Raw genomic sequence first — 27,146 nt, 5'->3', positions numbered from 1 at the left:
CACAACCTCACCATTGTGTTTTTGTTTGAGACACAAACTTAAAATGAGGGGTATGAAAATTAAAACTGGGTTTCTCTAGAGCATGGTGTAGGAACCACTCATTAGTCTAATTTATGTCAATAATATCAAAAGCACCAAATTTATGCATAATGATAAAATCAGTAGGATCAGTGGAAATGAGATTTGACTCAGAAATTCTGGAATAAATAGGACAGGATAAGTACCCAAGTCCAACAGTGTCAGATAAAATTACTCCATAGGTACTTGTTAAGAAAGAAAGCTTATTCCAAGATCCAAAGAGTCCATGGAGTCTTGGTGGTTCAAAGGTACAGAGCACAAACTAAGTACTAGTTGCAGGTGGTAGATCCAAACTCTAGGAGTGAGGAAAATATAGTTACTAGTCTGATATCAATATCAATACTTTAATTACTGAGAACAGGTATTTTTCAGCCTGAGGAAAACAGGAGTCTGTGAAGTGATTTCATGAAAATGAGTGCAGTAGTTAAGTAAATGAAATATTTCATTCTGGAATATTAATAATGAAAATCAGAAAAGAGAATGAATCCTTTAAGTAGATAAATTTAATGGGAACCAAAACAAAACTGCAGTTGCTAGATATCTAATTCAAATACAGAATTTAGAACCCACTTTAACTACACAACTTCCAAGAGGACCGCAAGCTTGCCATTGGCTTTGGAGGCTTGCGTGCCTCAATAAGCCAGAGAGCCATGTTGGCTGGAGTCAGGGCTTTATGCTTTGGCTCTAGGTAGGGTCACCCATGCCAAACAGGTCAAAGAGTAGAGGCCAGACTAAGAATGGTCCACCAGTCCTCCAGTTCAAGGTACAACTCAGGACTAACAACCCTGCTTGGTCAAAGAAAATTGTTATGGAAACAGCAATGAAGAATTCTTCTACATCTGAGTGCAATGGTACTCCTGTGCCTCAACTGGGACTTGCATGGCTGACAGTAGTGAAAACAAAAAGGAAGCCACTGACACAATGAAGGAAGCCCTGAAAACCAGCACAGATGGAGGACCTTCATTGCTGCCCTGAACACCAGTGGCATAATAGGCAGTAGTTAACTACACAAAAATAATCAGTGTACAGAGCAGATAAAAACTTTAAAATTATGAAATGTTATCTCAGAGATGGGGGGATGTTTAGAATCTCACTGGAATTCTGAACCAACACCTTCCTCATCAGTACCTTCCAGTCTACGTGGCAAGAGAGCAAAACTGGGAGAACTCCATGCAATTCCTGCTGAGTTGACAATGCTGGAAACTCGGTACGCACAGAGGATTCCAGTTACTTGGGATACATCAGGACCAGTGCACATTGGCCCATTCAGCCAAAGTAGTTAAAATTGAAATAGTTAAAAAAAAGTATTAAAAAGATGAACTACTATTTAACTGAGTAACAAATTATGTATTTAAATAAAATACAGAACAAATTAGAATACTACAACTAAAACTGTGTGTGGTTCCTAATAGTTATTGATGAAGAAATTCATTCAGCATATGCCGCATTTTTCTTTTGAGTCATGTGTTCTGTGGAATTTGTTGCTACAGACAGCCGTGAAGGCCAAGGCAATGAGTATATTTAAAGTGGCGTTTGATAGTTTCTTGACTGGTCAGGGGATCAAAGGTTACAGTGAAACGGTAGGAGAATGGGGATGAGGGATAATAAATCAGCCTTGATGGTGTGGCAGAGCAGATTCAAATGGGCCAAGTAGTCTAATGTGGCTCCTTTGTCTTATGGTCTTAAATGAACAAAATTGGTGCAGACAATGGACTGCCTTCATACAATGCTTTTGATGATTGCAACTTCCAAATCTTCATTTTCATTGTAACATTCCAGGTGACTGTCAATACCTTCAAATTCTTCATAGTTCCTAACGCTGAAGTGGTGAAATCATATCATTTTCACTCCCAGGCATTTCTGGCATTTCCAGAATGTTTGAACCCTCAGTGAGCAAAATAGCTCTGAATTGTCTTTTTGCTCACTTCTTGCCAACTATCAGTGATTTAAAAAAAAAATACTGCTTTTTGAACACAAACACATGCAATGAATGATATACAAAAACTATTTCCTCTAAGCACAGTGTAGGGTCTAACAGCCACACAAGTGCAGGTGACCGGCGCTAGTTAGAAACTGTTCAGCAACAGTCACTTGTCCAATTAAGTAGCATAGTGTCCCAAATAAACAAAGGGAATCCTGCCTATTATCTCAATTAGTTTTTCTTTAAAAGTCGTCCCATATAATTGGCTGCCTCAATAAATTGATGACCAAGTTAATCAGAATCCACTATACATGTTAAAACAAAGTGACAAAAGTAGACATTCATTGTTTGTTCTTTTATTGTAAACCATATCCATTGTTAACATAAAAAAAATAAAAACACAAAATGCTGGCAGAACTCAGCAGGCCAGTCAGCATCTATGGGAGGAGGTAGTGACGACGTTTTAGCCCGAAACCCTTCATCAAGAGTGAAGTAACATGGGATGGTCAAGGAGGGGAAAAGTGATATTGATAAGCTATTGATATCCAACGAAAACAGTTTGAGAGATTTTCTTACTTTATAGTATGTATTTGTGTGGTTTGAGTGAAAACACACTCCTGAGTTGTGAGTGTCAATTAATCACTAATCTCTCACATAGACATTCACAGGTGACTTGGAAGATTAAGATTAAGCTTGGTAACCCTTGTTCATTAGGGAAAATAGTAGTAATGGTTTTCTACAAACACAATTCCTCCACAAGGCAAGGATGGACATATTGTCCAATTTAAACAGTTTAGTATGGAAAATTTGCCCTGGGAGAAGTTATGGCTACCATAACAGGTCCAGTTGTTCCACATGAACTTAGATTGGTGTTACCACAGGTTTCTTGATGTCCTGCTTCGACATGAGAACAGCAGGCACCATCTTTGACTATATTTATTTTTCTTTGCCTTACAGATGTGAAAGTTAAATGGGTCCAATTAACAGCATGTCTCCAATGAAGAAAGCAGAGATCTCAGGCACAGGGGAGCCTTGCATCTCGAATTCAAATTGTTCCGTAGAAGTTCTTTCAGAGGTAACAGCTGGTTCCAAGCCAGGGGTGATTTTTGGAGAGAAGGAAATGACAGATGATGAGGAACTTACTAATTTGAACTGGCTTCATGAGAATAAAAACCTGTTGAAAAACTTCAGCCTTGGCAGTGAGATGCTACGTAGTGTTAGTCCTACACGTGATGTCATTGAAGAAGACACTCCAACTTTGCCACTTTCTGATTCGCTGAATAATGACAAGCGTGGATTGAACTCTAAACCTCCCTATTCATTTAGCTGCCTTATATTTATGGCGATTGATCATTCAGCCAGAAAATGTCTGCCAGTCAAGGATATCTACAATTGGATATTGGAGCGTTTTCCATATTTTACCAATGCGCCCACTGGCTGGAAGAACTCTGTAAGGCATAATCTTTCCTTGAACAAATGTTTCCGGAAAGTGGAGAAGGGTCATGGCAAGGTTAGTGCACACTATTCAATGTCTCAATTGGACCATTAGGACAGACTGTTAGTTGCTCAGCTGGTAAATCAAGTGAGTCATAAACATCAAGGTTTTATTCCTGGTCCGTGTAAACTGGCTGATCTGAACTGGTACTGAAGGGCATTTCAACAAACAAAAACAAAGACTTGTGAAAATGAAGTTGATGACAAAAGAGTTTTCTTATGGTACATTTAACGAATCGTTGCCCAAGTGCAAAATTTCGGAATGGAGGAATTGAAGGCGTGGGCTGGAGGAATTTCCCATTTGTTGAACTGAATTCCAGCTGAAGTGTCAGGAGATCTCTTACAATTTTATCTCAAGTGTTCCTTTAAATGTGACCTCTGAAGTATTAAATATGTGTAATTAAGCGAATCATTTCCCCATATTTTAATTTAGTATTTTAGAATTACAAGTATCAGATTTTTTTTTTTGCGACAAATTACACATTTCAAAATATTTCTCTTATAATCCTTATTGTGTTTACAAAATATTTACAGTAGTAAAGACAGGATTGATAAAACTGGTTAGGCCCCACTTAGATTTCTGATGTGACAGACTGCAAGAAGAATGTGATTGTGCTGGATGGAGTGCAAAGGAGATTCCTCAAGATGGTGCCCTGGGTTGGAGGACTTAAGCAATTTAAGGAAATTGGATAGGCTAGACTTGTGTTCCTGGAGTGACTGAGGTTGAGAGGTAACCTAGTAGAAATATGAAAGATTATGAGGGGCATAGAATAGGTTAGATAATCAAATCTATTTTCTATAGTAAAGGAAGCAAAAGCAGGAGAGCAGGGATTTAAGGTGAGAATGAGGAGAGCTCATTTCAATGGCATATAACTGAATCTGAAACTAGAAGTGGTGGAATCAGATACAATTTCTATATTTAAAAGGCATTTAGATGATTAATAAGCATGGCAGAAGGATACAGTCTTAATGTAACATGAAATTAACATGCATGAAGAAAAAGGTTGGCATGAATGTGATGAACTAAAGTGTCTTTCTGCGCTATACGATACTTCAGGATCGGTTCACCTTTGGAGGAAACGTATACAGATGATGGAATACATCAATGAGATGGGTAATTCTGTCCAGCTTCTATAAATGGAAGTAGATGTACTTTCTATCCACAGACAGAACCCTAATGAGACTTTACAATACTGCAAATTGATTTAGTACAAGTACTAAATGTTTATGGAAAATCAAAAAGCAACAGGATAGATTTTCTTCTTGCAATAAACATGTCAAGTTGAGAAAATGAAGCTGAGACTTGAGAGGGACAGGATAAAACATATATACTTCATCCTGCAGAAAGCTTTTGACTCATGTGTTACATGTGAAGAGGCTTTTAAGTTATGGGAGAAGTAGTCTATTATTGTTAGAGACATAAGACTACAGATGCCATCAGGCAATCTGCTGATTACAGAGCAACAAACTGAAAAAACTTGGTGGGTTGATCAGTATCTGTGGTGGGGGGAGGGAAGGGGAAGAATTATCAGTGTTTCAGCTTAAGATATTAAATTGGGACTGACAGTGGAGCCAGATGATGATTGGTAGATTGAGGAGGGATGAATGATGCCTGGCAGATTGAGTCAGGTGGGGAGGAGGAGGGTTGGAGTTCAGAGACAGAGACAAGTGACTGATAAGTGGAGACAGATAAGATCTTAAAAAAAAGTAGTTGAAACCAGGACTGATTCTATTTTGTGGGAGAATGTGTGTGTGTGCGTGGTTGAGTGGGAAATGATCTTTCAGTTAATGTATTACAAGAGTAATTTTCATTGATTCAAGGACAAATATCTGCCTTCAACTCCCTATGTGATAATTGGATGATATCACATTAACTCCCAAGAAAGAATGCCTTGGCTAAACAATCAAGCTGCTCTGTGGAAATGTACCTAAATATTTGGGATTTGTTATGAGGATCTGACCCTATGGTTTGGGAGGATGGTGAGGTGGTTAGAAGAGAGGAGAGAAAATACATGATGATTCATGTAAAACCAAAAGCTGAGATTGCAATTCTCAGTAAATTTGTAGGATGAACAGAAACAGGTTTCCATTATATGCTGGATAATGCTGGAAAATTATGCAAAGAGTTGGCAATGGAGGGGGACAAAGAAATGGTGGATGAACTTAAGTATTTTGCATCAGACTTCACTGTAGAAGACATTGGCAGTATGCCAGAAATTTGAGAGGGTCAGGAGGCAGAAATGAATATGGGTTTCTGAAAGATGGCTAAAGTGTTGTGGAGGCAAGTGAGGAAGCAGGGAGTCTGCAAAAAGATTAGACAGATCAGGAGAATGGGCAAAGGAGTGTCAGATAGAACATTGTCTAGGGATGTGCATGTAGGTCATGCACGCTGGCATAAGGAGTAAAGGTGTAGTCTATTTTCTAAACGGGGAGAAAATTCAAAAATCCAAGGTGCAAAGGGACTTGGGAGTCATCATGCAGGAGTACTTAAAGCTTAACTTGCAGGTTGAGGTGGTGGTAAAGAAGCTAACTGCAATGTTAGCATGATTTTCAAGAGGACTAGAATATAAAAGGAAAGATGTAATGCTGAGTCTTTATGGGGCATTGGTCAGATTGCACTTGGAATGCTGTGAGCAGGTTTGGGTCCCTTGTTTACGAAAAGATGTGCTGCCAGCACATTGGAGAAGGTACAGAGGAGTTTCATGCAAATTATTCTGGTAATGGAAAGGTTAACATATCACGGGCATTTTATGGTTTTGGGCCTGTACTCACTAGAGTTTAGAAAAATGTGGGGTAACCTCTGAAACCTATTAAATATTGAAAGGCCTAGATATATAGTGGATGTGAAGAGAATGTTTCCTATAATGGAGGAGTCTAGGGCCAGAGGGTGCTGCATCAGAATAGAGTGATGTTCATTTAGAACAGAGATGAGGATGTATTTCTTTAGGCAGAGGGTGGTAAATCTGTTGGCATTTATTGCCACAGATGGCTGTGAAGACCAAGTCATTGGATATACTTATAGTGGAGGTTAATGTGTTCTTGGTTTGACAGGGTGTCAAATGTTACAGAGGCAAGGCAGGAGAATGAGGAATGATTGAATGGTAGAGCAGACTTGATGTACCAAATGGCCGAATTTTACTGCCATTCCATGCTGCCATTATGTTCAAATATTATTTTCTGCAATGTTCCCTTTGACAGTCAGTTCAAACACATATTCCTTGATCCTTCTACTTGTCCATCATCATTTACTTGCTTCTGGCCCTGCTGTCTATTTATTTAGATATACTCTATAAAACACCTTGATGTTTTTCAACATTAAATACCATTATTTATTGACATGCTTTCATTTTAACATTCAGTACGGATAATATGGTCGCTGATTAACATCATTATCTTGATCTGGCATGCATCTTTTTATTTTGTTTCTGAGGTAGTGTAAAGAAAGGGGAAAAATACTCAAATCTCAAAATATTAACTCACTGTAATAGGATTCAGTGGACAGAGGCAATAATTCTGGATGATTTAAGTTAATAATGAAACCTCGATTATCTGCTGGAGTTTAATGTTTGTAAGCTTGTGGTACATCCAATTCCACTGCTTAGTTTGCTGGCAATAACAAATACAGTTAAGCTGACTTAACCTCGTTATGGTGGTTATTGGGCAGGTAGACTGGAAAGCTTCTGTAGGTCTTTGATAGATCTGAGGAATTAGGTACATACACAGCAGAAGGCCTACTCTGTACTACTATGGAAATTGTAGAATTGTTTAAATTAGTAAGAATTTTGTGTTTCTGTTGATAAATATTTCCTGACTTTAATTGCTAGAATCTCAGTGTTATTTCATTTTATTTGTAAATGAAAACTTTTAAGATTGGATTCATTTGCAGTCAGGAAGTTGCTTACAGGGTGTGGGTTTCATTTTGTGGCCTGGTTTTGTGTTGCTATGGCAACATTTCCTTCAGCTCTATCAGTTTGTGACCTGTCAGTAACATAATACACAACTGATCTGGCTTAACTGGATAAGAGTATTAACGCTCTTACCCAAACCATGTGCTTCCTGTCAAAATTTGTTCCTTAAGGCCATTTAACGAACCATGTAAATGTAGTGATAAGTAATGCAAATTTACATGCTGCTATACAGTTTTTGATTACCTCTTCTCCAGCTAAGCTAAACGACTTCATCCCTCATTTCCGAATTGTGTAGATTTCTCTCCTGGTTCACAAATACAGTATACCTGATATTTATTTCAGTTCTTTTGACAAGAATGCAACCCTTTGCAGTGTGACTTCATGTCGAGTACATATTTTGTAGTGCTAGTCAATGGCTAAATTTGCACAAAATAAGGATATTGCTGTGAAACACACTCATTCGCTGTATGCCAGTCAATAATTAGGTCAATGGTCAAAGTTTTTCTGTGCAACTTGTTTATAATTCTGCCTACCAATTTATTAGCTGAAATTAAAATGGAGATAAATCCACTGCCTAAAACATGATAGTGATTAGTTTAAAATAGTGGGAACTATTACCAGTAGCAACATTTTAACTTGCAAATTTAAAAAAAACAGAAACTGTTACATCAGGTCTCATCCATCAAGAAAGAACAGAATTAATGTGTGGGAACTGGAAAAACTCAATAAAATTTCTGTTAGATGCATGAAAAGGAGGAAGAGCAAACAATCTTAATTTGACACTGTATCACAATATGAACTTGTTTCCTGATTAATCCCAATACTGTACAATTTAAGAGGTTGTGTGAATTGTTTTGGGACTGTTTACTGTTTTGAATACTGTGGAACATATTTTTTATGCAAGCTGCAGTGAAGTGTGGTGTTTCCACAAAGCATAAGTGCCTGCTTCCACACTTTAAAAGAAATATCTGTTTACAGAATTCCATGTTAAAAGAGACTAGATTACTGGACTAGGAAAGAATGCAAAACTATTCCAGTCCTAGCACCAACACTTTCAATACTGTACCCTGATCCAAGTCTTTAAGCTGATGCTGCCTAACTGGCTGAGTTGTTCTCAGATTTTCTGTTTTTGTTCCAGATTCCAGCATCTGCAGTTTCATTTGCTTTCCAGAAGGCTAGATTTTAAATCTGACCAAGGAGGGTGGGCAATTTAAATTTTGTTACAGAATTAAATCTGGACATCAAAGCAAACGTAATTAAAGAAGACCATGAACATGGTGTATTCTAGTAAAATCTCAACTGGTTCAATAACGCATTTCTGGGAAGGAACCTGCTGTTCTTAGTGTGTCTTAAATGTGATTTCACATTCACCAGAGTAATAGATCTGTCTGAAATGGCTGATGGAGCAACAACTATATAGAAGAGCATTTTGGGATAGACAGTAGATGCTGACGTTGTTGTGACCCTTTTTCTCCCCTCTCCAACTATTTTCAGTAAATTAACATTTTAAAACTCTTCTTCCCTATGTAAATTTAAAAAAGTTTGGTGGTTTAAAACTAGAATGTGTAAGAACTGAGGTAATACTACTTCCAGGGATTTTTCTGTATCAGTAGGGTATGATAATTTCAGTTCTCAGGCTGTCACCAGTAGTTGGAAATCAAGGAAATAACTAAGGTATGAAGAGTACCTTACCTTTGTTATGTTTCCCTAACAGGCTTTTATGTGCCATATGCCCTAGATGAGACAGCTGAGGGCAAGTATATTAAATTACACCCAACAAATGTGCTACATTATAGTTGTGAGAAAAGCTGAATTTAGAAATTGATGAGCTAAAACAGATTACCACAAGTCAAATCATGGATATTTTTTATTCCTCCAGTTGTGTGATGGAATCATTGATTTGAAACATAAAAATTGTTTTACTCCCCACAGAAGTTGCCTGACGTGCTGAGTATTTCCAGTACTTCCTCTTTTCATTTCTGAGAATAGAAATGTGTTCTCTTTATTTTTGAACAACTTCTATAAAATTTACCAAGAAACAGATTATAGTGGTTCCAAGAGAAGAAAAATGTAACTGGAGATTGAAAAATAAATGGGAAACTGTTGGGCATCCATGTAAGTCTGGGTAGGCTGTGAAATGACTTGTGATGGATGGGGGAAAGATGGTGAAGGAATGAGGAAATCGCAATTAGCTGAAGCTCTGCAGACAATAATAGAGCAAAGGGGTTACAAAAGGAAGTGGAAAGTAATGCAGAAGAAACTGGATTTGTTGATGAATATAGAAATTAAAGAATAAATTTTGACACACCAAGGAGTCAGTAAAGTGGTTATTTTCAGAGCCAATAAGGATTTTTAAAAATGTGAACTTTTGAGATAGCTTTCTTTGGCACAATGAGAACTTTTTAAAAACTATTTTACAATGTAGGGACTATCCCAATTCCTACTGAATGAGTTAATTCCAGCTGGTGCTTCCTATTTAGCTCAATGCCGACTTGTGAATTCCAATCTTGGGGGCAACTCCTACCTACTTTACTGGGAAGCACATATTTATGACCCTTGGATTGAAACGAGCTTGGTCTTGACTATAAATGTGAAATTAAAAGAAACTTGGACTTTTACAGTATCTTTTATATCCCCTTATACAGTACCTATAAAAAGTAATCATCCTCCTTGGGATTTTTCAAGTTTTATTGTTTTACAACATCGAATCACAGTGGATTTAATTTGGCTTTTTTAGACACCGATCAACAGGAAAAGACTCTTTCATGTCAAAGTGAAAAAGATCTCACAAAGTGATCTAAATTAATTACAAATATAAAATATATAATCAAGAGAAAATATGCAGATGCTGGAAATCTGAGCAATGGGGGAGAAAAAGTAGTCGACGTTTTGGGCTGAAATGTTGTCTACTGTTTTTCCATGGATGCTGCCTGGTCTGCTGAGTTCTTCCAGCATTTTGGGTATAATTGATTTCACAAGTATTTACCCCCTTCAAGTCAGTATTAAGTAGGTATGTGATCCAATAATATACAGCAGGACACCAGAAGTTTTTTCAGTTATATAAAGCATAAAAGGGAGGTGAGAGTTGATATTGGACAACTGGAAAATGATGCTGGTGAGGTCATAATAGGGGACAAAGAAATGGCAGATGACCTTAATGGATACTTTTGCATCTGTCTTCACTGTGGAAGACACTAGCAGTGTGTCAGCGGTCCATGAGTGTCAGGGAGCAGGAGTGAGTGCCATTGTTATTACAAAGGAAGAAGTGCGAGGCAATCTCAAAGGTGGATAAGCCTTCTGGACCAGATGGACTACATCCTAGAGTCCTGAGAGAAGTTGCTGAAGAGATAACAGATGCATTGGTCGTGATCTTTCAAGAATCACTTGATTCTGGCATGGTCCCGGAGGACTGGGAGATTGCAACTGTCTCTCCACTCTTTAAGAAGGAAGGAAGGCAAAAGAAAGGGTTATAGGCCAGTTAGCCTAACCTCAGTGGTTGGGAAGGTGTTGGAGTCTATTATTAAGGATGAGGTTTCGAGGTACTTGAAGACTAATGATAAAATAAGTCAAAGTCAGCATGGTTTCTGTAAAGGGAAATCTCGCCTGACAAATCTGTTAGTTCTCTGAAGAAGTAACAAACAGGGTGGACAAAGGAGATGCAGTGCATATCATTTGCTTGGATTTTCAGAAGGTCTCTGATAAAGTGCTACACATGAGGCTGCTTAACAAGATACAATCTTATGGTGTTACAGGAAAGATATTGGCAAGGATAAAGGAATGGCTGATGGGCAGGAAGCAATGTGTGGGAATAAAGGGAGCCTTTTCTGTTTGGCTGTCAGTGACTAGTGGAGATCCTCTGGAGCCAGTTTTGAGACTGCTACTTTTCACATTGTTTGTCAATGATTTGGATAATGGAATTGATGGCTTTGTGGTAGAGTTTGCAGATTATACAAAGGTAGGTGGGGGGGGGTAGGTAGTGCTGAGGAAGCATTGCAGCAGGACTTGGACAAATTGGAAGAATGGACAAAAAAGTGGCAGATGGAATAGTGTTGGGAAATGTATGATAATGTATTTTGGTAAAAGGAACAATAGTGTGGTCTATTATTAACCATCAGCGGTACAGAGTGACTTGGGAGTCCACGTGCAAGACTCCCAGAAAATTAATTTACAGATTGAGTCTGTGGTAAAGAAGGGAAATGCAATGTTGGCATTTATTTCAAAGGGAATAGAATATAAAAGCAAGAAGATAATGGTGAAGCTTTATCAGACACTTGGAGTACTGTCAACAGTTTTGAGCCCCATATCTCAGAAAGGATGTGTTGTCATTGGAGAGAGGCCAGAGGAGGTTCACAAGTATCATTCCAGAAACGAAAGGGTTAAAATATAAGGAGCGTTTGGCTGCTTTGGGCCTGGACTCACTGGAGTTTAGAAGAATGCAGGGGGAATCTAATTGAAAAGCACTGAATGTTGAAAGGACTAGATAGTGGATGTGGAGAGGATGTTTCCCATGGTGGGTGTATCAAGAGCTAGAAGGCACAGCCTCAAAATTGAGGGATCACCTTTTAGAACAGGGTAAGGAGGAATTTTTTTAGCTGGAGAGTAGCAATCTGTGGAATGCTCTGTCACAGACTGCTGTGGAGGCCAAGTCTGTGGGTATATTTAAGGCAGAAGTTAATTGTTACCTGATCGGTCAGGGCATCAAAGGATATGGTGAGAACGCAGGTGTATGTGGTTGAGTGGGATCCAGGTTAGCCGTGATGGAATGGCAGAGCAGTCTTCGATGGGTCAAATGGCCTAATTCCGCTCCTATGTATTATCTATGTATTATGGTCTTTTGCACCTTTGCCAGCAATTACAGCTCTTTTATTGGCTTTGCATATCTGGACAGACACTACTTTTTCCCCCATTCTTCTTTACAAAACTGCTCAAGCTCTGTCAGATTGCATGGGAATCGTGCGTGAACAGCCCTTTTCAAGTCTAGCCACAAATTATCAGTAGGATTGAGGTCTGGACTCTGACTTGGCCACTCCGGGACATTAACTTTATTGTTTTTAAGCCATTCTTGTGTAGCTTTGGCTTTTGTTTGAGGTCATTGTCTTGCTAGAAAACAAATGTTCTCCCTAGTTGCAGTTTTCTTACAGACTGCATCAAGTTTTCCTCCAGGATTTCCCTGTATTTTGCTGCATTCACTTTACCCTCTGTCTTCACAAGCCTTCCAGGGCCTGCTGCAGTGAAGCATCCCCGCAGCGTGATGCAGCCACCACCATGCTTCACGGTAGGGATGGTGTATTTTTGATGATGTGTGGTTTGGCTTAATGCCAAACACCATTTAGTCTGATGGCCAAAAAGGCCAATTTTGATTTCATCAGCCCAGAGAACCTTCTTCCAAATGATTTCAGTGTCTCCCACGTGCTTCAGACAAACTCCAGCTGAGAATTCATGAGGTTTTTTTCAACAGTGTCTTTCTCTTTGCCACTCTCATAGCTGCAACAGGTGAAGCACCTGTTCAACAGTTGTTGCATGCATAGTCTTTCCCATCTTGGCCACTGAAGCTTATAAGTCTTCCAGTTGTCATAGGCCTCTTGGTGGCTTCCTTCACTGGTCCCCTTCTTGCATGGTCAATCAGGTTTTGAGGATGGCCTTCTCTGAGCAGATTTACAGCTGTGCCATATTCTTTCTATTTCTTGATTATTTACTTAACTGTATTCCAAAGGATATTCAGTGACTTGGAAATTTTCTTGTATCCATCTCCTAACTTGTGCTTTTCAATAACCCTTTTGTGGAGTTGCTTGGAGTGTTCTTTTGTCTTTGTGGTGTAGTTTTTGCCAGGATACTGACTTATAAGCAGTTGGACCGTCCAGGTACAGGTGTATTTTTACTACCATCCATTGAAACAGCTTGACTGTACACAGGTCTCAGGTCTCAAAAAACAGATCTCCATTTAACTAATTATGTGACTAATAAGACCAATTGATTGCTCCAGTGATGATTTGCTGTGTCATATTAAAGAAGGTGAATACTTGTTTGATCAATTATTTTGTGTTTTTATATTTGTAATTAATTTAGATCACCTTGTAGTAGAGATCACTTTGACATAAAAGAGTCTTTTTCTATTGATCAGTGACAACAAAAACCAAATTAAACTGTGATTCAGTGTTGTAAAACATGAAAACTTCCAAGGTGGGTGAATACTTTTTATAGGTACTGTAGACCAAAGTATTCTATGACCTATTAAGTATCTTTAAAGCATATGTAGACTACAGGTAGTCCCCGAGTTACGAACATCCAACTTACGGACAACTCGTACTTACGAACCGAGGAAGGAGAATGCCATTTGCCATTTTAAGTCAGATCGCGATGCCGTCCGAAATTTCAAATCGTTGCCATTGACACTGTGTTGAGTGTGTAACTTTGTATTTGGCTTAAATTTTTCCTAGCAAGATTCACCCTGACTCTGCGCTCCCCCCCCCCGGTTCTGGTTAGCTGGTGGCACAGTAAGATTAGCACCGGGCTCGAGAATGGAGGTTCCCGAGTTCGATCCAGTGACAGACTGCTCCCGAGCACGCCGGGTTGATATTGATCCAGTGACTCCCATATCATCTGTGCTGGGTTGATGTCGAGCTCGCAACTCGACCTTGGTTAAAAAAAAACACTGCCATCTCCAGTTTAAATTCCCATGCAGAGTATTGTGGAGGATCAAATACCCAAACCCAGCACAGCCCCACTTGTCCCATTTAGCCTGTCTCAGTGCGGTGGTCCTTAGGACCCAGCAGAACTCAGCAGCCGGCGGAGGTCAGGACCCACCGCCTGCCATGTTTCTGTTCCATTGACGGGAAGCGTTTGCAATTGAAAATAAAGTGGAAATAATAAAGCGTTTGGAAAGAGGTGAAACGCCATCGTTAATTGGAAAAGCGTTAGGCTACAGTCGGTCAATGATCAGAACAATTTTAAAGGATAAAAGATAAAGTGAGAATAATGGAGCATGTGAAAGGCCTGCCCAGATGAAAGCTACAATTATTACTAAGCAATGCAGTGGTTTAATTGGAATACATACGTTTCTTAAGTGCTTTATATGCATAGAAAGGTAAAATATATACTATATACCAAGACAAATGTTTGACTAACTGACGCTAAATAATACCGGATGTACTTGTTCTGACTTACGTACAAATCCGACTTAAAGACGGACTCAGGAACGGAACTGAGTCCCGTTCCCGGGGACTGCCTGTATTTTAGTATTAAGGCTGCTCAAGTATGAGAATAACATTATTTTCCAGTTCTGCTCCAAGTCACAGGTTTGATATACAGGAACTCCCTACCCAGTGACAATGTGGACATACTGTACTTTCACCAGAAAAACTACAATTATTTTGGATAATTAGACAATTTCATTTTATGGCATCATTTAAGAGACAGATTGTCCAGGATACGGAGGATGATCATCTTCGCCCCCCCCCCCCCCACACCTACTTCTATATCCTCTTCAAAATAATGCCATTAGATCTTCAACACCCACCTGAGAGGGCAAGCAAGGCTTGAATTTAATGTCTCGTCTGAAAGATGATACTTCAAACCTGCAACAGTTTAATAGCCAGTTTTAACATTGGTAAGCAATATTAATCATGGTGATTGAGACATCTTCAAGAGTATGCTAGAGCAAGTCGTGTCTGAAATTGCCCATGTCTTAAATACTTTGAAATAAAGCTACTCTTGAAACAGTGGTCTTTAATACTAAACTGGAATCTGGCTAAATTTGAAGTCCTATTTTAGGGATCAGAACTTGAACTATTATTTCTTTATTTAGACATAAAAGAAATACAAACTGATGCAAAGCTGAAAATGAGATTTCACTTGTTTATATATGTGTAGAAGTTATGAACATTCTCTATCTTGGTTACACTTGAGGAATAGACATTTGCGTAAATATTTTTATTATTTACAGCATGGAGCAGGCCCTTCTGGCCCTTTGACCCCACAACCCTGATTCACCCTAACCTAATTACCGGACAATTTACATTGACCAATAAAGCTTTGGATTGTTTGAGGAAAACCGAGCACCTGGGGAAAATTCACGCAATCCATGAGGAGGATGTACAGAGAATATTTATAGAATGGAGCAGAATTGAACTCTGAATTCTCTGCACAGTAATAGTGTTGAGCTAACTGCTACACTACCATGACACCCAAAGTAACAGAAAATATCAAGCCATTGCATGCTTCAGATATCAAAATGACAAGTAGAATTTTACTTCACCAAAATGTTTACTATATTTTTATTTCAATAATCTTGGGGGAAGAAAAGCTATTCATCAGGAGAGTACTCCATTTAGACTTAATTCCAGTTATTTCCCTCTTGCGGTACTGTGCTGTTTCCTAAAGTGGTTCACACATGCCTTTCACATTTTGCGTAAATTCTGTTATTTCTGAATCATTGGATTTGCTTGAATTATCATGAGCAGTTTGTCACAATTCTGACTTCACACCTAATTTGAGGATCATGCCTGCCAATGATCAGATCACAAAGTACATCTGTGTAATTAACATATTATTTATATTTTCCAGAGTGATAGCTTGGGAATAAAGCAGAAAATATTCGAAGCACTCAGAAGGTCAGGCTGTGAAGAGTTAGATGTTTTAGGTCTTTGATTTAGTTCCAATGAAGAGTCTTTACCTTGAAAGAGTTTTTAAATTTTCGGGCACTATATTCTATCTATCATTGGAATTAGTTTCATTTTAAAAAATTTTTAGTAACTGGAACCACTATTAAACTAAGATAAATTTTCTCTTACACAGTATGTGAGAATCTCAAGAAGAGGAAGTGTTGCCTACATGTGGGAAGTAAGTATGAGGTAACAGATCTTACTTCCCACATCTAAGAGATCATAACACAGCTTGAAATATCAATTGGGAAACATGCCAGTAAGAGAACAACTAAACTAATAGATGGAAATTAAGTTAATTTGATGGGGATGAGAATGGAATTAAGAAGGCAAGGTGGAAAACTTTTGTTTTAACTAGTGAAGAGTGATGATAATAGAATATCAAAAATGATAAAGCTTGGGTGTAAGATACCTGCCTTTCTCTTTATAACGGGACCATTTGGCTAATAAAGATAACCCCTGAATAATGAGCCAAAAGTAAATCTAACTCTACGTAAAATGAATCAGAATAAATGTAGATGGATTAACTATGGATGTAAAACATTTGGATTTCCAAACACCTTTTGATATGACCATAGAGCACTTGGAGTCTAGGAAATGGGTAGCTGTCTATAAAGCAGAAAAGTGATTAACAATTAGGGCAGCCGATTAGATTGGCATAAGGTGGGAAGCAGTGTTGCTCAGGGATGGTTGCTAAAGCCACTGTTATTCGAATTTTAAATTGAATAATCTGGATTTGAAAATCAGAAATTTTCAGATGACACCAGATAGTTCAATGAGAATTTGAAAAATCTGAGACATTAAAACTTAGAAAACGGGAATATAACTCACAAATAATACAGGTGACCCTTGCATTTGGGGAAAGGGGTGAGGATGTTATCTCTTAGAAAATGGTCCATATCATGATTTCCCACAATGCAAAGCCCTGTTATTTGCATGTATGAAGAAGTGCAAGATGAAAAGAAAAGTTGTTTATTTGCTCTTTTTTCCTCATTAATTTCCTCAGTAATTTTTATTTAGCGTTCTATATTTTTGGTCGTAAGCTCTGAATTCTATAAGAGTAGTTTTCCATTACACGAACTTCAGAAGTTGCCTGTATGGGTAAGGGACGTGGGGCATTTAGCTAGGAAGAATAAAGAGGCCACATAGTATTTGGACTGCAGGAATATGGAAGAGGGAGTGTAGCAAAAAAAGTGTATGCTCACAAATCATAAAGGAAATGGCTTATTTGAAACCTCTGAATGACTAGAAAGTAGAACGTGGAGTAGCATAACATGAACATATTTAAGGGACAATGAAATGATGCTGGTGAGAAAGAGATACATGATTAAATAAGCAGAGCTGGGAGAAGCTCTTTGAGCATAAATGCTATTTGAGCCAAATGGCGTGGTCCAGAGTGTTTGTAACTTGATTTATGAGTATATAAGGCAATTACTTTTTAATATTTCAGACTATATTTCTTTTTTAAACTATCTCTAACACCAAGTTTGTTGAGGGGAAATATCCTACTTCTTTACTCAAAGGTTTATTGTTACTTGTTGAAGCTAGTTTGGAACTTTTTAAATATATGGAAATATCATATGTTTATCTGGATTGTCTTCCACTATTTTTTTTCTTTGGAGAAGTCCATAACTTCAATAGATGAATATAGATAATACAGGTATTATTGGCAAGGAAATAAACTGGCTTAATGACTGAAATAATATCCAATAGGCAATGTTGAAGTTTGTTCTATTAACTTATCAACTTGTTCTCAACCACTAACAGGCATGTGACTGATGTATACTCAATGAAATAATCTGCTCTGGCATTGATCTCTTTTCCAGACTGTTGGAAAAGGTTCACTGTGGTGTGTCGACCCACAGTACAGGCCCAACCTCATACAGGCTCTCATGAAGACTCCATATTATTCAACAATGCAAATCTTCTATACACCACCAGCCTCTCCTCCAAGGTAGGAATAATCTCCCACAACCTACTGAAGGAGGTTTTATAATCTGCACAGCAACAAGAATAATTATTTTAAAACGATCATTGCAATTTCTCTTTGAAGAGGAGAAAGTTAACTGAGGTGTTCAGTTAACACCTGAACTGTTAAGTTCAGGTGTACCCCCGCTTTGTGAATGTTCGCTTTACGCCACTAGTCTCGTACTAATTCAAAGCCTATTGTTGGGTATTTAAAATCATTTTGCCAGGTGGGGAAGAGGACACATATCCATATAACAGCAATATGGGAAGGGTGGCATTTATTTGTCTATTTCTTCAATGTAATATTCTACAAGGTGGGCTTAATCATGCAATTTAAATTTGCTATGAAATGACTTGCTGCACAACTTCAATGTAAACCCTATATTACTACTGATACTGTGTATGTGGGCATCATTTAACCATTGTGAAAAGGACCTGGAGAAAGGAGTACAGCGATCCATCATGGTTCATCAAGACACAGAAATGATAATAAATGAGCCAGTTGTAGTGTTACTATGGCAACACATTTTAGGGAAATAAGTATATCAATATAAATGTGTTTTGCTGCTTGGTAACTAGCATAATTGCATTTTTACATTTCTCATCTGAAAGATGAGATTTATGTGATTGCAGTTAACAAATTTGGAAATTGTACAGGATTTTCTTTTCTACTAAGAAGCTTGGGTCATTTCCTTTAAAATAGTGTTAACAACATTACCAATCTCTTGTGCCTGCTGTTGGATGTGTACAGTACTAAGAATGTGGTATTTAGGTGTGGTGATGTTGCTGCATGAGGACGACATTACACCACTGACAGATTCACTCACAAATGCTGTGACTGAATTCATGCATACTTTCTCACCTTGCCCATGAAATCTAGGATTGTAGATAACTAGAGGTAATCTAAAGCCTACTTCAATTATACATTGGTTCAGGAGGAATCATATTCATTTATATTCTGATATATTTAGATGCTCCAGTGCACTGCTGAACCCTGTCAAACTGGGAACTGTGCTGAGTTGGCCAGTGACAGCTTCCACTGTCATTGAAGTGCAATATTAGATCTCAGTATTGGCTTGATTTTAGAGCATAGAACATTGACCATACATTACAAAAACAAGCCCTGTGATCCACAATGTCTGTGCTAAACTTGATGTCAAATTAAGCTAAGCTCTTCTGTCTGCACGTGATCGATCTCACTCCATTCTGTGCACTTACTAAGAGCTGCTTATGTGCCAATATCCTATCTGTTTCCACCACTGCTTCTAGGCAGTTACAGTGCTGTTTAAAAAAAAGTGTCCTGCACATCACTTTGCACTTTTTCTTCTCTCATCTTAAAACTATGCTTGCTATCATTTGACATTTCCATCCTGAAGAGAAAAAAGTTTGACTATCTCTGCCTCTCAATTTTATAAACTTCGATCAGGTCTTCCCTCAGCCTTTGAAGTTCCGGAGAAAACAATCCAAGTTTGTCCAACCTCTCCTTTAACTAACACTCTCTAATCGAGGTAGCATTTTGTACTGTTTCTAAAACTTACACATCCTTCCTGTCATGTGGCGACCAGAACTGCATACATTACTCCAAATGAAGCTTTATAGAGCTGCAATGTGACTTCCTTACACTTATATTCATTGTCCTGACCAGAGAAGGCCAGCATGCTATGTGCTGCCTTTACCTCATTTTATATATCCCATTACACCTCTCTAATTCCTTAAGAAGTAAGAGCAGGAGTAGGCTATCTGGCCTGTCATGACTGCTCAGCCATTCAATGAGATCATGGCTGACCTGGCCATGGACTCATCTTCACCTAACTGCCTTTTCCCTATAAACTCTTAATTACGCTACTATGCAAAAATCTATCCAACTTTGTCTTTAAATATATTTATTGAGGTAGCCTCCACTGCTTTATTTCATGACACTTTCAAGGAGCTAAGGACTTGGATTCCAAATCTCATCTTTATACTTAAACTACTTTTGAGCAGCATCTAGATATCTCTCAAAGGTCTAAATGATGGATTTGAGGAAGATAGCTGTGACAACAGTGAAGTAGGGGACCAAAAATTAGGATTAATAAAAATACAAGTGTTTAAAATCACCAGGGATAAATCTTTGAGAACTCTCTTGTGTTTAAACGTCCTTATGTTAAGGACATGAGGCCAAGTTATGACCAAACTAAATAAGACCATAAGACATAGGAGCAGAATAAGGCCACTCAGCCCATTGAGTCTTATCTGCTATTCCTTAATGGCTAATTTATTTCCCCCCCACCCCATTCACCTGCCTTCCCCATAACCTTTGACCCCCTCATGAACCAGTGGAACCTGTCAAACTCTGCTTTAAATATATTCAATGATTTGGTCCCTATAGCAATCCTTGGCAATGAATTCTACAGATACACCCCATCTGGCTACAGAAATTCCTCTCATCTCTGTTGTAAATGGACAACCCACGACTCTTGAGACTATGCCCACTGGTCCTAGACTCACCACCCATTATATCTCCACATTCACTCTATCTCGGCCTTTCAATATTTGATAGGTTTCAATGAGATCCTTCAACCACCCCCACAACTAAACTCCAGGGAGTACAGGCCTTAAGCCATCAAATGTTCCTCATATGTTAACCCGTTCATCCCTGGAGTTATTCTCGTGAACCTTCTCTGGACCCTCTTGAATTCCAGCACATCTTTTCTTAGGGGGCCCCAACTGCTTACAGTATTCCAAGTGTGGTTTGATCAATGCCTTATAAAGTCTCGGCATCACATTCTTGCTCTTATATTCTAGCTCTCTTGAAATGCATGCTAACATTGTACTTGCCTTCCTTACCACCGACTCAACCTGCAAGTTAACCTTTAGGACATTCTGCACAAGGACCCCCAAATCCCATTGTACCTCTGATTTTGGAATTTTCTCCCTTTGAAGGAAAGTAGTCTACTTTATTCCTTCCAACAAATTGCATGGCAATATACTTCCCTACACTATATTCCATCTGCCACTTCTTTGTCCATTCCCTCAATATGTTCAAGTCTTCCTGCAGATTCTCTGCTTCCTCAACATGACCTGCCCCTCCACTTATCTTTGTATTTGCAAACTTAGTCACAAAGCCATCAATTGCTGACATACAATGTGAAAAGAGGTGGTCCCAATACTCACCATTGCAAAACACCACTAGTCACTGGCAGCCAACTAGAGTAGAGCCCCTTTGTTTCGATTGTTTGCCTCCTGCCAGTCAGCCAACCTTCTATCCATGCAAGTATCATTCCTTTAATACCTTGGGCTCTTGTTAAGCAGGCTCATGTGTGGCACCTTGTCAAAGGCCTTCTGAAAATCCAAGTACATAACATCCACTTAACTCTCCTTTGTTTATCCATTTCCTCAAAGAATTCCAACAGATTTGTCAGACAAGATTTCCCCTTATGAAAACCATCCTGACATTTGGCCTGCTTTATCATATGCCTCAAAGTACCCTTAAACCTCATCCTTAATGATGGACTAACATCTTGCCAACTAATGTAGGACAGGCCAAATGGCCTATAATTTTCTTTCTTCTGTCTCCATCAAGAGTAGAGTGATGTTTTCAATTCTCTGGTCCTCCAGAACCATTCACAAATCTATTGGTTCTTGAAAGATCATTACTGATGCCTCCACACTGTACTCAGCTACATCTTTCAGAACCCTGGGATGTAGTCCATCTAGTCCAGATGATTTATCGACCTTTAGACATCTCAGCTTCCTAAACGCCTTCTCCTTAGTAATATCAACTACACTTACTTCTGCCCCTTGACACTCTCAAAATATGGCATAGAGCTAGTGTTTTCCACAATGAAGAGTGTTCCAAAGTACTTATTCAGTTCATCCACCATTTCCTTGTCCCCCATTATTATCTCTCCAGTGTCATTTTCCAGCGGTCCATTATCAACTCTCGCCTCTCTTTTACTCTTTATATATCTGAAAAAACTTTTGATACCCTTTTTGATTATATTGGCTAGCTTATCTCCATATTTCATTTTTTCTTTTATGTTTTTTAAGTAGCCTTCTGTTTGTTTTTAAAAGCTTCTCCACTCTTTAACTTCTCACTAATTTTTGCTATATTGTATGCCCTCTCTTTTGCTTTTATACTGTTTCTGTCAGCCATGGTTGCCTCATCCTCCCTTTAGAATACTTCTTCATCTTTGGATTGAATCTATCCTGTGGCTTCCAAATTGCCCCCAGAACCTCCAGCTATTACTGTTCTGCCAAAATGCCTGCTCCTGTCCCCTTCCAATCAACTCTGGCCAGCTTCCCTGTCATGCTTCTGTAATTCACTTTACTGTAATACTGATACATCTGACTTCATTTTCTCCCTCTTTAACTGCAGAGTGAATTCTATCATGTGATCATTGCCTAACTGCTCTTTTACCTTAAGCTTCCTAATCAAATCTGGTTTATTACATAACACCAGAATTGCTTTTCCCTTCGTGGGCTCAACCACAAGCCATATCGTAGGCATTCTTCAATTCCCTCTCTTGGGATCCAGTACCAACCTGATTTTCCCAGTCTACCTGCATTTCGAAATCCCCCATACCAATCATAACAATGCACTTATTATATGCCTTTTCTATTTCCATTAGAATTTATATCCCACATCCTGGCTACCGTTTGGGGCCTATGTATAATTCCCATCAGGGTTTTTTACCTTTATAGAATCCTTATTGATAGGAACTACATCTTCCATTCCCATGTCACATCTTCCTAGGTATTTGATTTCATTTGTCACCAACAGTGTGGACCCCCCCCCCCCCCCCCAAACCCCTCTTCCTCTGTCCATTTGAACCAGTGTGTATCCTTGGATGTTAAGCTCCCAACCATGATCTTTCTTTCAGCCACAACATAGTGATGCCCACAACATCATAACTGCCAATCTATAAGTGCATTACAAGATCTAACTTATTCTTTATAGTGAGCATTCAAATATAGTACCTTCAGTCCAGTGTTTATCACTGTTTTTGAGTTTGCCCCCATGTTATATCTGAGCTCATATCACTGACTGCAATTTTGCCTTATCATCTGCTTATCCTTCCTCACAGTCTCACTACACACTGCATCGACTTAAATACTAACTGCCCCATTCTCAGCTCTATCGCTCTGGTTCCCATTCCATTTAAAGGCACGAGTGACATGACCCCCTACTTTTTTTCCCCCCAAACAAGCATTTAGACAAGTTCAATTTTTTTTATTTTGTCACTGCTCGCTCTATTTATCCTGTATGCATAGTTCCATGGGTATGTTGTTTCTTGTAAGCATGGTGGTCTTTGGCTATTAATGGATGTCAGATAAGCAATGCTTGAACTTGAGATTTTCTTCTAAGTAGCCTGACAATTTATAGTCTTGATTTGTACATAGAAAGTATCACTTTTGGAAGGGTATCAATGTGAACCAGCATCTTTAGCACTTGGTGATTATTTTAAATGTATGATTATGTTTCTTTTAGTGCATCACCACCTCCTCACCACCTCACATCAACATCACCACAGCTCCAAGATAGCCTACAGAAAAGTGAGTTAAGTTTTCCTTTTTAAGTGTTACTTTTAGAAAATGTGCATATTTGGATAAACTGATAACACATAAATTCAAGAATTAATGTATTTATTCATTTCTTGGCAATAACATTTTGACCATTTTTAAAGAAGTCATACTAAAATATGAATGACAATACTGTTTTCAAAATAAAACCAATTTGCACCTATTCTGACACATGCTGTACTGTTAACTAAATTGATTTTAATCAGAATGTAACAATTAGGAGCCACTCCAGCCAGCTCAATGTAAAAGTGACTGATATTTATCTTCACATTGTTTAAATATTCCAGGATTTCTTGTTTCAATGTGTAAGAAACCCAGCTGTCAGTTTACTGCTTCATGGTTTAAGGCAATTTGAGTGCTTATTTTCAAGGGTGTAGAAGCTTTAAAACTCTGTAATTCTGTGTATTTCAGATCCCCCCACCCCCCCCCATCTCTCTTTCGGTGAAAATACAGTGGATTCCAATTAATTGGAACACATCAGGACCAGTACATTTTGGTCCAATAAGTGACTTACCCATTTAGCCAAATGTTTCATGGAAATAGTTAAAAACGTAGAAAAAAGACAAACTGCTGTTTAACTGAGTAAATTATTATGTATTTAAATTAAATATAGAACAAATTAGAACGCTATTGCAACACTTAAAACTGTGGGTTTGTTCCTGATAGTTACTGATGAAGAATTCGTCCAGTGTGCACTGCCATGTTCTTTTGATTGACAGTAAATGAACAAAATCAATGCAGACACCTAGTGCACATAATGGACTGCGCTCAAGCAATGCTGTCAATGATCCAAATCTTCATGTTTATTGTAACATTCAAGATGACTTCTACTCATTTGTGATTCCTAACTTGAAATGGTGAAATCATTTTATTTTCACTCTGGGCCATTTCTCACTTCTCCAAGCCTGAATGCTTAAATCCACAGTGAGCAAAACAGTTCTGAATTGTCTTGCTGCTTATTTTTCATTAACTATCAGTGAAAAATCACGCTTTTTGAACACTGTTAAGGTTGCACACTGCCAAGTGTGTTTTTAAATGTTGCTGCTGTGACAAAAGAATTTCCCACTCAGGATCAATAAAGTTCTTCTTCGTCATCTTCATAATTATTGTAATTTGTTTCAGAGAATTGTCTTTTTCATTAAAAATAATATTTTCACCCAAAGAATGATTGGGCTGGTGGTTGGAAAAGCATTGACTGAAAGAGTGATGAAGGCTACACATTTGAAGTGAACTATTTGTTAACAGAAAGTAATGGTCAAATGTTGTTCATGCATCCTTGGAAGAAACACTGTCAATGCAGCTAAGTTTAAAGTAATTTCCGATCTTCTCTACCCAGTGCTTCACTTTATTGGTTATATTCACTGCACTCAAAGTTCTTCTGTGGGGATAGGCTATACACTAAGGATTTTCTAAATCTAACCTTAACTCCACATTATTAATACTTAAAGGATTGGAAAAGCTTTGTTTTTTAAACTTGGAGAAGACTACTATTATCATATTCTGTGCTTTGTTATCAACTCTTGCAGAGTATACTAAGATTTCATTACACTTATCCAGGTTATAAGTGCCATAATAGTGCTGTGGTTAGAGTGACGCTATTACAGCTTGAGGGAGTTCAGTTCTGGCGCCATCTGTAAGGAGTTTTTATGTTCTCCCTGTGACAAGGTGTGTTTCCTCCGGGTGCTCCAGTTTCTTCTCTCAGTCCAAAGACGGATCAGTTCGTAGGTTAATTGGCCATTGTAAATTGTCCTGTGATTAGGTTAGGGTTTCACATTCTCACCCCTTTTCCTTCACTCACCTTATCTTCTTAAGACATACAAACAAGCTGGATGAACTCAGCAGGTCGGGCAGCATCCGTTGAAACGAGCAGTCAATGTTTCGGGCTGAGACCCTTCGTCAGAGCTGATGAAGGTTCTCAGCCCGAAACGTTGACTGCTCATTTCAATGGATGCTGCCCAACCTGCTGAGTTCATCCAGCTTGTTTGTACTGTTACGTACCCTGTAACTGGGTCACATACCAGCAAAGATAGAGAGGTCCGTTGAAGTCTGATGGTACTATTTTTAACAGTATTTATTGATAAAAATACACAAAAATAATATCAATGCAAACATTAAACGTCGTCAATACTAAATCTAAAAGCGCGGGTATAATAATACTCAATAAGAAATGGCTCTATCGTTGTCTAGGGGATAATGTATTGTCCAATGGAAATATAAAAGTCACTTTAGTTCATTCAAGCTGTAGGCTGCAGCCTTCTTTGGTTGGAGAGAAAGACAGAGGTTTAACTTGCCCATTCCTTTTATGATGTCAATCCTTCGAGAGTCGTTGGGGGACTGGTTTCCCCTTTGTGGTTAGCTAAAGCTGTGCTTCCATGGCAAGACCCACCAATTCCGAAGCAAATGGAAAGGGACGCACGTGGGCTGTTTCCACAGGCTTTCGCTATTACACTGTTACAGGAGTTCTAGCGTTTCTTCTGGTGCGTCTGAAGGGCTGTTCCCACAGACCCTCTTTTATCCTGACTCACAGGGTCTCAGATGTCAAATCAGGTTGGGATGATGCAATCCCTCCACCAACCCCCCCCCCCCCACCTCGGTTCATTGCCTGGGGGCTTCGATGCATCGTACAGGATTCAATACACAATTCCGTCTCCAAGAGACAATAGCTGGTATCAATGGTTCCGCCTTTCGGAGGCCAGGACACATTCCAAACTCTTTGTGGATTCTGCATGTCTTTCTCTCATTTCCTGGGTCTCCTGAACTGACTTAATAGTGATCTTGCGATTCTCAAAAAGGAGGGGGCTACATTGTACCCTTTGGCCCCTCAGAGTTGTGGCACATTCATAACAGTACGTCTTGATTTGAACATAGCATCTGCAGTATACTATACTTTGTGTTTACCTTATCTCCTTACCTGCCCATCACTTCCCTCTGGTGCTCCTCCCACTTCCCTTTCTTCCATGGTCTTCTACTCTCTCCTATCAGATTCCCCCTTCTCCCCTTCCCCCCCTTACCTCTTTCACCTATCAGCTTCCCAGCTCTTTACTTCATCACTCCTCCTCTCCCAATTTCACCTATCACCTACCACCTCATACAGTAGTGCTAGAAAGTTTGTGAACCCTGTAGAATTTTCTCTACTTCTGCATATGACCCAAAATGTGATCAGGTCTTCATGTAAGTCCTAAAACTAGATAAAGAGAACTAAGTTAAATAAATAACATAAAAAACATTATACTTGTTAATTTATTTATTGAGAAAAATGATCCATTACAATATGTATTTGTTGGGAAAAGTATGTGAACCTCTGGATAACGTCTTATACACAAGCTATTTGGAGTCAAGTCAAGTCACTTTTATTTTCATTTCGACCATAACTGCTATGTACAGTACATAGTACAAATGAGACAATGTTTTTCAGGACCATAATGTTACATGACGTAGTACAAAAACTAGACTGAACTACATAAAAAACAACACAGAGAAAAAAAAACACACAAAAACTACACTAGATTACAGACCTACCCAGGACTGCATAATGTGCATAAAACAGTGCAGGCA

The 27,146-nt window shown here is 38.7% G+C and overlaps 1 protein-coding gene and 1 long non-coding RNA gene across 9 annotated transcripts in view; one reads left to right on the top strand and one right to left on the bottom strand.

Moving 5' to 3' along the window:
- LOC132402732 (uncharacterized) overlaps positions 1-27,146 on the bottom strand; it is a 126,524-nt gene that overhangs the window by 70,355 nt on the left and 29,023 nt on the right. The window lies entirely within an intron of this gene.
- LOC132402731 (forkhead box protein N2-like) overlaps positions 1-27,146 on the top strand; it is a 63,150-nt gene that overhangs the window by 14,168 nt on the left and 21,836 nt on the right. For all 5 annotated transcript variants that reach the window (XM_059985700.1, XM_059985697.1, XM_059985696.1 and 2 more), the window contains 3 exons: positions 2,957-3,509; positions 17,888-18,015; positions 23,500-23,564. In XM_059985700.1, the coding sequence (XP_059841683.1) occupies positions 2,970-3,509; positions 17,888-18,015; positions 23,500-23,564 (733 nt within the window). In that variant the 5' untranslated portion in view covers positions 2,957-2,969. The remainder of the gene's footprint in view (positions 1-2,956; positions 3,510-17,887; positions 18,016-23,499; positions 23,565-27,146) is intronic.

This window comes from Hypanus sabinus, chromosome 12 (genome assembly GCF_030144855.1).
Source record: "Hypanus sabinus isolate sHypSab1 chromosome 12, sHypSab1.hap1, whole genome shotgun sequence".
Lineage (NCBI taxonomy): Eukaryota > Metazoa > Chordata > Chondrichthyes > Myliobatiformes > Dasyatidae > Hypanus > Hypanus sabinus.
This window is presented reverse-complemented; position numbering and strand designations above follow the sequence as displayed.